Source organism: Psammomys obesus, unplaced genomic scaffold (genome assembly GCF_907164565.1).
Source record: "Psammomys obesus unplaced genomic scaffold, mPsaObe1.curated_primary_1811, whole genome shotgun sequence".
NCBI classification, from domain to species: domain Eukaryota; kingdom Metazoa; phylum Chordata; class Mammalia; order Rodentia; family Muridae; genus Psammomys; species Psammomys obesus.
This window is the reverse complement of record NW_026589137.1, coordinates 1,828,949-1,841,651: the sequence shown is the minus strand read 5'-3', so window position 1 is coordinate 1,841,651 and position 12,703 is coordinate 1,828,949. Positions and strand designations below refer to the sequence as shown.

The window sequence follows — 12,703 nt, the reverse complement described above, 5'->3', positions numbered from 1 at the left end:
AATCATGACATTTGCAGGCAAATGGTGGGAACTAGAAAAGATCATCCTGAGTGAGTTATCCCAGAAGCAGAAACACACACACGGTATATATTCACTTAAAAGTGGATATTAAACATATAATAGAGGATAAACATACTATAATCTATACACCTAAATCAGCTAATCCAGAAGGAGGACCCTGGGTAAGATGATCAATCCTCATTTAGAAAAGCAAATGGGAGATGGAGAAAACAGTGAACAGGACAGGAGCCTACTACAAGGGCCTCTGAAAAACTCTACCCAGCGGGGTATCAAAGCAGATACTGAGACTCATAGCCAAACTTTGGTTAGAGTACAGGGAACCTTATGAAAGAAGGGGGAGATAGGAAGCCCTGGAGGAGACAGGAGCTCCACAAGGAGAGCTACAGAACCATGAAATTTGGGCCTAGGAGTCTTTTCTGAGACTGATACTTCAACCAAGGACCATGCATGGTGATAACCTAGAACCCCCGCACAGATGTAGCCCATGGCATCTCAATCTCCAAGTTGGTACCCTAGTAAGGGGAACAGGGAAAGTATCTGACATGATCTCAGTGGCTAGCTCTTTGTTCACCTACCCTTAAGCAGGGAGCAGCCTTACCAGGCCACAGAGGAAGACAAGGCAGCCAGTCCTGAGGAGACCTATTAAGCTAGGATCAGATGGATGGGGAGGAGGTCTTCCCCAATCAGTGGACTTGAAGAGGGCATGGGAGTCGATGAGGGAGCGAGGGTGGATTTGGCAGGGAATGAGGGAAGGTTCTACAGCTGGGATACAAAGTGAATATACTGTAATTAATATTAAAAATTTTAAATATGTATCCTTTACATTGTAGGAAAGTATAGCAAAACATACTTAAGGAACATAGGAGAGATGCCACTTTTCTGTCTAGTATAAACCATTACAGAGCTCTTTGTAAAATAATAATAATAATAATAATAATAATAATAATAATAATAAATATGTAGAAAAAAAAGACCAGAGTATAGTCTTCAACAAAGAGATTTAGCCAAAGGAATTTAATTTCCTGCATAATAAAGCAGAAAACAAGTCTAACCAGGTATAAGTAAACTTTTCTACTTTCTCTGAAAAAATCCAAAGCACAGGAGGAGGAAAAGGGATGCAAGAGGAGATAAAGAGGATGATAAAAAATAATTGTAATTATAACTAACTTGTGTTGCAATCATTAGGCTATCTACTCTTATTTGGATAACCTCTCCAAAATTCATGTTTAAAATTTGTCAGTGTGCAGAAGACTCATACACTCAGGCCATCGCCTTTCTCTGTTCTCTTCCACTCCATCCCCAGCTCAGACCCTATCCCTCAGGCTCATACCTTGTGCTGCAAGAGAATACTAGCCTCCCTTCCCCATGTCCACATCTCCTATGGATCACAAAGTCCATCCCTTTCTGGCCTCCTTCCCCTAACTCACCTCTGTGTCACAGCCCTCAAGTCTTGATGACATCTTTTGTACAACCACAGGTCCTGCCTGCCAGAAAACCAGGTAGCCTACCCCCAGACATTCTCTATTCTCTCTGTTCTCCCAGACCCATTGCCCAGGGTCATTCCTAGCACTGTAACAGAACATCAGCTGCAATATGCCCCACCCATTGTGCCTTCTGTGGATCCCACAAACCACATCTCCCTAAAGCCTCCCCTTCCCCAACAGCAGCAAATACTCCCTGTGAACACACTTAAAACAGGCAATACACAACTAATACACTCTCTAAAATTTCATAGAGAAAAGAGAACCAAAGAAAACCATAAATCAGCGCCTAGACCTATAATCACCTGAAACTTAGATACCTAGACACCAGAGTAAGAACACAATTAATAAGAGCCAGGGCCGTATGTCTCCACTAGAGCCCAGATATCCTAACACTGCAGGCCCTGAATATGCCAACATAGATGAAGCATAAGAAAAAAAAACCTTAAAAAAACAGCTATATGAAGATGATAAAGGTCTTTAAAGAGGAAATGAGTAAATGTATTTTTAAAATCCAGGAAAACACAGACTGACAATTGGAGGAAATTAATAAATTCCTTACAGAAAACCAAGAAAAAACAAACAGTTGAAGGAAACTTATAAAATAGTTCAAGATGTAAACATGGAAAGAGAAGCAATAAAGAAAACTGATGGAATTCTAAATATGTAAATGTTAGAAATGTGAACACAAATTACAGAGGCAATAGAATATAAAAGATTGAAGAGAGACTCTCAGGCATTGAGGAAATGATAGAAGAAATGGGTAAATCAATAAAAAATGCTAAATCTAAAATATTCCTGATACAAAATATTGAGGATATCTGGGTCACTATGAAAAAAAAAAACAAACATTAAATAGACAGATAGATAGATAGATAGATAGATAGATAGATAGATAGATAGATAGATAGATAAATTAAATAAATACATAAGAGCAGCCCTGCTAGGCCACAGAGGAGGACTTTGCAGCCAGTCCTGAAGATACCTGATAAAACAGGTTCAAATGAAAGAGGAAGAGGTCCTCCCCTATCAGTGGACTTGAAAGGGGGGCAGGGAGGAAATGAGGGAGGGAGGATGGGATTTGGAGGGAATGAGGGAGCGGGATACAGCTGGGATACAATAAAATGTAACTAATAATAAAAATAAACAAATAAAGAAAAAGCTCAAAAAAAAATCCCAGCTCAAAAGGCATAGAAAATATTTTCAAAAAAATCATAGACAAAGATTTTCCCAAGCTATAGGAGATGACTATAAAGGTACAAGAAGCTTATAGAAAACCAAATAGACTGGACCACAAAAGAAAGTCCTCTTTCCACATAATAATCAAAAGATTAGACATATAGAACAAAGAAGAAATATTAAGAGCTCCTAGATAAAAAGACCAAGTAACATGTAAAGGCAGAACTATTAAGTTATATGCAACTTCTCAATGGAGACTCTAAAAGCCCAAAGGATCTAGATAGATGTGCTGCAGACTCTAAGAAATCACAAATGTCAGCCCACACTACCATATCCACCAGAAACATTTGATCTCCACAGATAGATAAAATAAGACATTCCTTGAAATATTTAGATAGATATTTAAACAGTAGCTATCTACAAATTCAGCCCTACAAAAGGTGCTAGAAGGAAAACTAAAACCCAATGAGAGTAACTATACCCATGAAAACACAGGAAATAATCTCACAAAAGTAAAACCAAAGAAGGGAAACACACACCACCACCAAGAATTAACAGTCATTGGTCATTGATATCACTCAATATCAATGGTCTCAATTCTCCAATAAAAATACACAGACTAACACAATGGATGTGAAAACAGGATCAATCCTCCTACTGCATAAAAGAAACATACCTCAGAAATCAAAGATAGACATTACCTCAGAGTAAAGGGTTGGAAAAAGATCTTCTAAGCAGTAGGACCTAAGAAGATACCTGGTGTGGGTGTTTTAATAACTAATAAAACAGAATTCAAACCAAAATTAATCAAAAATTGGGGAAGCTACAGATACCAAAATGATATTACAATTTTTAACACCTATACCCCAAACCCAAGGGCACATGCACTTTTGTATAAGAAACACTATTACAGCTTAAATCACATATTAACTCTCACACACTGATATCAGGAGACTTTAATACCTCACCAATGAACAGGTCATCCAGACAAAAAATAAATAGAGAAATACAAGAACTAACAGATATCATGAATCAAATGAACCTAACTGATATTTATACAACATTTCAACCAAACACAAAACAATATACATTTTTCTCAGCACTTCATGGAACTTTCTTCAAAATTGACCATATACTAGGACACAAAGCAAGTCTCATTTGGTACAATAAAATAACTCCCTGCATCCTATCAGACCACTATGGATTAATGCTGGATATCAATAACAGAACAACAGAAAACTTACAAACTTATGAAAACTGAACAACTCTATACTTAATTAAAAATGGGTCAAGACAGAAATAAAGAAATTAAATACTTTGAAAATTCAATGAAAAAAATACACAATATATCCAAATTTATGGGACAGAATAAAAGAGGTTCTAAGAGGAAAGTTCATAACACTAAGTTCCTACATTTAAAAAAAAATGGAGCGATTGATCATCTTACCCTGGGTCCTCTTTCTTGTTTATTTTCTTTAGGTGCACATATTTTAGTATGTTTATCCTATCTTATAGGACTATATAAGTGAGTAAATGGCATGTGTGTCTTTCTGCTCCTGGGATACCTCACTCAGGATGATCTTTTTTAAATCCCACCATTTGCCTGCAAATTTCATGATTTTCTTGTTTTTAATTGCTGAGTAGTATTCCATTGTGTAAAAGTACTACAATTTCTATATCTATTCCTCCGTTGGTGGAAATCTGGGTTGTTTCCAGGTTATGGCTATTACGAATAAAACTTCTACAAACATGATTAAGCAAATATCCTTGTTGTGTAACAGAACTGGAGCCTATCACAGAAGGCCACTGAAAGACTCTACCTAGCAGTGTATCAAAGCAGATGCTGAGACTCATAACCAAACCTTTGGCAGAGTGCAGGGAATCATATGATAAAAGGCAGTGGATTCAATTTAATCCCCATCAAAATTCTAACACATTTATTTACAGGAAAATTCTTAAAAGGGCAATTCTCAGCTTCATACGGAAAAAAAAAGACATGATATCTAAAAACAATTCTGAACAATAAAAGAAGGAGGTATCACTATCTTTGATTTTAAGTTGCACTACAGAGCTACAATAAGAAAAAAAAGCATGGTTTAACATAAAAACAACTAAAGAATAAAGAAATAGTAGTTTTCTTACACAAAAATGGCATCATCAAATTTACAGGCAAATGGATGAAACTAGAAAAAAAATCATCCTGAGTAAGGTAACTCAGACCCAGAGACAAATATTTTATGTATTCATTTATAAGTGAATATTAGCCATTAGGTAATTAAAAACTGATGTATAATCCATATACCCAGAGAGGTTATATAAAGAGGAGGGGGATGCATGGATCTTTCTAGGAAGAAGAAATAGAATAAATTTTGCAAGTGGACTAGAGGCAAGTAGAGAATGGAATGGGAATGATCAGGTCAGTACGGAGATCAGATGGAAGGAGAGTGTGTCAGGAGAAACAGCTAGAATGGGGGGGGGGAGACTTGGGAGTGGTGTAGAAACCCAGTTAAGTAGAAACTTACTGGCATCTATAAGGGTGATCCTAATGAGAATTCCTAGTAATGGAGGGTACAGAGTCTAAACTGGCCACCTCTTATAGCCAGACAAGGCTCCCAGTGGTAGAACTAGGTTATAATTTTTTTTGAGTCATTGGCGAAGAGGGTTCTGTGGAAATCACCAAACTACCCAGGCTGATGCTAGGACAGAGGGTTGCTCTCCCTCAAACTGACAGCAGAGCCTCACTGAGGAGGACACTTACATATAGCTTATTGAACTTATACATGTCAAGCTAGTGCCTACATGAAGCCTTTGCCCTTTGTTCTAGTCTTTTTTGTGAGGAAAGGTACTCTGAAGGCTACCAAAAGAGAAACGTGGACACCAACCCAGCTAAAAACCTTTGAGTTATAATCTGTCTTGCATGCAAGATGGGTAATCAATGGTGGCAAAAAAAAACAAAAGGCTGTGGGAGTGGCCAGCCAATGTCTGATTTGACTTAAGGCTCACTCCATGAGAAGGAGCCTATGCCAGACACTGCTTGGATGGTCAGGAACAAGAATCTGAATAGACCAGAGAACTAAAAAGCAAACACAACTGGCAACAACAATCAATAGAATAATTTCTAATGATATTCTGCTATACTCATAGGTTGGTGCCTTGTCCTTTGTCTAGTCATCATCAGAGGAGCCTTCAGCAGCAGAAGGGAGCAGATGCAGAGACCTACAGCCAGACATAATGCAGAGAGAGAGAGTCTAAATTGGAGGCCTCCATAAGGTCCAGGGAAACCCCAAGAATGATGGGAAGGAAAGATTGTAGGTGTCAGAGGGGATGGAGGACACCATGTGAACATAGTCTACTAGATCAATTAAGCAGAGATCTATGGGTCTGTAAAGACTGAAATGGTAAGCATGGGCCTACAGGAGTCTGCACCAAGTCCTTTCTTATATGTTATGACTGTTAGCTTGGTGTTTCTGTGGGATTCCTCACTGTGAAAGCAGGGGTCTCGTTGTCTCTCTTGTCTACTCTCGAGATTCTTTTCCTCCTCTTTTTTTTTTTCCCAAAAGCACTGTTTTATTTATACAGAGTCCTGACCAGTCACGTGGCAGGAGGGGTGGGAGAGGTTCCATCTTCAACCCAGGGATTGGTCTGTTGTTACCAAACACAGGCAAGTGGCATCATGATTTGGTAAACTGATGACAGCGTTCAGTCTCTCTCTGCTAGAGCTACAAGGTGCACGTCAATCTCAGCTTCTGTAAGAACCCTGAATTTAGGGTTTTCAACTGTAACTACTCCAACTTCTATTTCTGAAGGTTTGAAATCAATCGATAGAACAGTAGACAGGCATGTAATTGCAGTTTCCACTGTTTGTTCAAATGTCCAATCAAATTTCTTCTTCACTTTTTTTTCAAGGAAGCTGGTTGATTCTGTTTGTTTAACTCCTGCCTCCGTGGCTTTAAAGCCACAGTAGTAGCCTGCGGGGTCACACTTGTACACTTGAGGGCCTTGTTCTTCATCTATACCAATTAAAATCATACAACAACCAAGCGGCCTCATTTCAGCATTCTGTGTGTAGACTTGAGAAATATCAGCGATCCTTTTACATAGCATGTCCACAGGAATCTCATAGCCATATTTGTATTTCCAATTAGCTGCCTCATAGCGTGCCCTCTGTACCTGGGATCTGCTGTCAGCTGTCATTCCAGTCACCACACAGCCAATGTCTTCAGTTATCTTGAACAAGTGAGTTACTGTGCTGGAATCCAGTAATTTGTTGGGTACTTTCTTCTGTGTGACAATAACTGCGCAGTCCTTTCCTCTTACAGCTACAGATGTAAGTCCACCCTGGTTAATAGCCTTGAAAGCATATTCAACTTGGTAGAGTCGGCCTTCGGAAGAGAAAATAGTAATATGACGGTCAAAACTGGCGCTGGAACCACAGGACATGGCGTTCCCACTATTTCAAAGACAGTCTGCACCCTGTAGCACCCACACCAAGCACACTCTTTTCCTCCTCTTAAACTGCCTTGTCCAACCTCAGTGAGGAGGCTTTTGCCTTGTCTTATTGTATTTTGTTTTGTTGTATTTGGTTATTGCCTTTTGGAGAACTGCTCCTTTTTGAAGGGAGATGAATGGTAAGTGGATCTAAGGGAGAAAGGAAGTGGGAGGAGTGGAGGAAGAGGAAACTGTGGTCAGGATGTATTGCCTGAGAAAAGAGTCTATTTTCTTTTTCTTTTTTTCCAGAGCTGAGGACCAAACCCAGGGCCTAAAGCTCTACCACTGAGCTAAATCCCCAACCCCGAAGATTTTATTTTTAATTAAAAATAAAATGTCTCTGTGACCATATTAAATTGTCTCTGTAGAAAGATTTCCAGGTATGGTGCCTTACCTGTGTACTCCTAACTAGGCAGGGTAACAGGAAAGTAAGCCCATTAGAGTCCAGAAATTCAAGGACACATTATTGAAAAATAGAGAAACACCCTGTACTAATGAAAAATGAGGTGGTGACTGTGGAAATGGCTTGGTGGGTAAAATGTTTGCTGTTTAAGTATAATGCCTTGGGTTTGATTTCTAGCCCGAACATAAAAACCAGGTACAGATATACATGTCTACCACCCATGCACTGGGGAAGGACACACAGTAGGATCCCTTGGACTTGCTGACAAGCCTGTCTAGTTAAAGAGGTGAGCAGCAGATCCTGTGAGAAATGGTGTCTCCAAAAAGAAGGTGCTATTAAGAAAGTCAGTCAGTGTTAACCTCTGACCTTCACATGCATACACACATGTACCCTACAAAACAGGAACAAATATACATATAAACACAAAAGAGTTGGAACATTTAAGAATAATTAAGTCATAAGTGGATGAATGTTGTCTCTCAGGCATCAGCTAGTTTTCTTAGGATTGGGATCCTAAGAAAAGCATAAGTTCCTAACCTCCTCTGGTCATGTCATTCTTCTACTATATTAGGATCCAGCAAGCATATTTAAATTCAGCTCTTTGAACTTAGACTTCCCAGGTTCCATAATTGTGATCCAAATTAATGGTTTACAGTTTTCTCAGTAAGTAATATTTTAGTATAAAAACAGAAAATGGAATAGATGCTGACTTAGGATGCAGATGTGGCTCGGAGGTAGAGAATTTGTCTGGCATGTACAAGGCCCTGCGTTTCATCCACAACACCATACAGAAATATCAAAAGTGCCTTGCTCATCACTCCATGCAATCTTCCTAAAGCTCTTATGAAATATAAGAACTATTATTCTCTTTCCTTTACATATCTGAAAACTATAGTCTAATGGTACTGCGTTATTTATTTTTGTACAGTTATAGGTAAAATAACCAAGAAAATAACTCAAGAAGAAAAAAAAACTTTGGCTTGCTATTACTGAAGTCAATGATCTGTTGGCTCCATATTTCTGGGCCCACTGTGCAACATAACAATATAGCACTGGGAGTATATGGTGAAGATCTGCTCTTCAATTCTGTTTAGACAGGAAGCAGAGAAATGGGCACCCATGTAAGAGCGAGGGCTAGCTCTCAGGACACATCCTCTGGTGACCTTTAACTAAACTGCACCTCTTACCCTTCACCACTTCCTAATAATGGCCTCATATGAATTAGTAAGTAGATTAATCCACTTATTCCATTAGGGCCCTTTGGAAATGCCATCATAGAAATGCCTAAAGATGTTGCTCACTAATGCCCCAGACATTTTTTATTATACTCAAGTTGACAATCTAAATTAACTCTCAAGCCAGAGAGGCTGGATGAGGTGGCCACTGCCTGTAATCCCAGCACTCAGGGAGTCAGAAGTAGTTGGATCTCTGTGAATTCAAGGCCATCCTGGTCTACAACACAAGTCCAGGACAGCCAAGGCTACACAGAGAAACCCTGCCTTGAAAAAAATAACTTCCAAAGATATTGAGTATCATACTTAAGTTTTCATGTCTACCAATGGAATTCAAGTTTTTCATCTCCATTCTAGTCACATGAAGTGAAAAAACTAATACAAATGTTGGAAATCTGGCACATAGCCTCATAGTCTCTCTTCACTTAAATAATGATGGTTGTAAAACTTGAAATAAGCTCACAAGTCCCAGGTGCTTAATATGACACTGTGACATACATTTTCTGTATGTTAACTCACTTACATTCCCATACATTTTTGAGACAAATATTTTGATTTATTCCATTTTACAAGACAAAAAGGGATATTTAAGGTCAAACAACTTGCCCAGGTTACTTAACTGGAAAATGGTGGGATAGGAGTAAAGAGCAGTCCATGCCAACAAGGTGGAATACCAAACTCATCAAGACAACTCTACATCTTAGTGGACCATGGCCCAGAATCTGCTGAAACCCTGATATCGTAAAACAAAATGTATATTAATCCCTATTATTAACAATGATCTATTCTGGAAAACTATTCCTTTTGGAGGCAATAATATTCAAGAAATACTTGAAGAATAAATGGATATGCTGCATCTATCTTATTGGTAGTTTTCCATTTATTCCTTCTGTGGCCTTGCAAGCTTTTTGTCTCTATATGAGTAGAACCCATTTGTGTAAACCTTTGAATGCACTGAAATTTTGAATAGTGAGAAAAGACTTGCATGACATTAGGAAAAAATAGGATGTGGAAAAATAGTCAAAAGGAAATTATTTTCCAAAGGCTAACATCTTTTAAAAGGAAATGTGTTGTGTGGGAGCCAGGCATCCAAATTCAATGATAGGAATACAGGAGATAAAGGGAAACTAACCTTTACTGAGTGCTAATACTAGTCCATTTTATGTACTCACTGCTGTAATCCTTGTGTGAAAATATCATCTTTATTTTAAAAATAAAGACTTAGGAACACCAAAGATTTCTCATATAGGAAGTGATGAAGCAAGGGTTTCTTCTCTGGACTGACTCTGAGTTTGAACACTTTCTAGAAAATTCATTATCACTTCAAATAAACTTGAAAACAGATGGACATCTCTTTGAATTAGGGAAATATTTGAGGCTTAGAAAGAAAATGTATGACAAGGAACTGATAGAAACAGACGGGCTGAGGAAAACAGGACCTGAGAAAGGTGGAAGACAGGCCCTCATTGAATGTGCTAATATTAGGAAAGTCATGAAGTAACTCTACATTCTCTGGTACCAGTCTTGCCTAAATCGCTAATTGTAACAACCTAATCAGGACAAGAAGACAGGAAACTGTAAGTAGGAATACGCATTAAAGCAGGCAATGATGGGTGATAAGGATAACATTGTTCCCCAAACTATTGTTCAATTACCTCCACCACCCTCTTGCCAGGCTTTAGAAAGCAGAAGGGAAAGCCAGGACTTGCTGCCAGTCCATAATATTTACCACCTTGGTCTCAAATTCATTCCCAGCAACTTGGTCATTGTTATTATTGTGTCAACTTTGTCTAGAGAGACATGAAGAAAGGTCTTCTCATCCCAATATCATAAAACAAAGAAATTATTCAACCAAAGTATAGCTTACAGAACCAAAGAGGATAATTGGGATTACTTAAAGGAGGTGTTATGGATGGCTACAACAGTGAAGAAAAAAAAAATGTCCCTCCCAGTGGAACTTCATGAGCCCTTCCCACTAGCAAACATTAACTGCCTATAAATCCTGAGTCGGGGGCTCACAAGTCCCTGCTCACTAGCAATGGTTAGCTATGTAGACATTTTTAGAGAAGGCAGGGCCTTAAGCACTGTCCCTACTCCAACAACCTCTAACTACCTAAAATTCTACAGGTAGTGAGAGCTCATGAGCCTATCTTCCCTAGCAACCATCAACTGTTTACAAATTCTCAGCAAGAGTTGGAGCTTCTCATACCCCCCTCCCCGTAGCAACTATAAATTTGCCTGTCTATCTTTGAAGAAGGGAGGGGTCTCTGAACTTCTCCCCCACACACACCAAATAGGCCCAATCTTTTGTAAACCTCCTGTGGACATTCAGAGCTGCTGACAGTTAAAAAGAGGGCAAAGGCCCCTGCCATGACCAAGGACAGCATTCCATTTTATAAGTGCAGCTACGAATAACTAGTTTTTTGAAACTTCTCTAAACAAAGACATGTGTTTTCCTGCACTCCTGGAGAATAAAACTGAGATCAAGACATAGGTGGAATTTTTTTTCCAGCTGACTTCCCTCCTTAGCTTGGAGAGGAATGTCTAGGTCTGTATCTTTATGTGGACCACCCCTTTGTGTCTCTTTCAGGATTCTCGTCAGGAATATATCAGGTCCTAGAAGTCAGATCTGAACCCAGAAATGAAGTGTGTTTTTAAGGCCTAAATGGAACTTGGAAAAATATTAGAATGGGATATATCCATGTGAAAGACAACATGGATAGAGCTATAATAGACATGAATAGAGCTATCTTGAGGGAGAAAGGGGGAGACAAGCTAGAATGGAAGCATCCTGGCTGTCTATCTTGCAGATAAGGAAGCTTCTGCAAATCCTCCAACAGTTGAGCCAAAGGTGGCTAAAAATAGTACAAAGGATACCCAGGAATAAGTCTGCCTTGACATCCTGAAAATATGTAGTTAGGGAGCATCCTGTGATCAGCACCACAACACATTAGCTGAGGTTTTAAATAACACTAACCAGTTTTGATGGGTCTTCCTAGCACATGTTAATGGATATGACATGACCACTGCTTCTTCAAACCTTCCCCTGCTATAACTCTCAATTTAAGAATCACTTGCTAAAGGAAGTCTTTCCTGATTCCAACCTTTTACCTACAGGTAAACCTCATTTTTTTTTTTTTACATATGATCTCATGAAATCATTACTTTCTTTCACAAACTTGCCAGAATTTATATTTCTACTTCAGTGTGATTGCTAATGATTATTATTTCTATTACTAAATTTTTGTTGTTTTTTCTTTTTTTTTTGTTTGTTTGTTTATTTCTAAGTTTTAAACTCTATGAGACCAGGCACTGTGGCTATGTTGATCACTGGTTTATCTTAACAGCTTATCAAAGTGACTAGCTGTAAGCAGTTAATCAGTATTAATTAAATGACTGGGTATAAATAAGTGCCAATGAATGCAAATGAGATAACTAAACCCTTATGATTCACCTGGTGGTGAATATATAAAGCTCAAGACTAAGAATAAAGGAGATGTAGTTTTAAGAGGTAGAAATGCTACCAAACTCATCTCCATCTATTTGTTACATAAAAAGGTGGACTTGGGTACAAGAAATCAAGAACAAATTGTTGAAGCTTGTAAAACAATATATTCCATAAAGCAACATAACTAAGATGATAGACTAGTATCCTGACAAGACCATTTAGATCATTATAAGAGCTAGGTACCTTTTTCTTTAGCTTGGGGTTCAGGGTTGATTTAGAGGAAAAAAATACTGATGGCAGGAAATGTCTAGCTTCTCTACTGGTCTGGAACAGGGTATTGTGAAACAAGCATCTGGTAAAATTGTAATGACAAGGTAACGGTGCTGCTGTTCATCTTTTTTTTTTTTTAATTTTAATTTTTCTTTTTAGTTACAATTTGTTAACTCTGTGT

The 12,703-nt window shown here is 38.4% G+C and overlaps 1 protein-coding gene across 1 annotated transcript; it reads right to left on the bottom strand.

The window, feature by feature from the left end:
- Positions 1-6,229: 6,229 nt before the first annotated feature.
- On the bottom strand, positions 6,230-7,168 carry LOC129674887 (proteasome subunit alpha type-6-like). Its single transcript, XM_055604970.1, has one exon. It carries the CDS (start codon positions 7,119-7,121, stop codon positions 6,381-6,383), a length of 741 nt encoding a protein of 246 aa, XP_055460945.1. The 5' UTR covers positions 7,122-7,168; the 3' UTR covers positions 6,230-6,380.
- Positions 7,169-12,703: the final 5,535 nt, after the last annotated feature.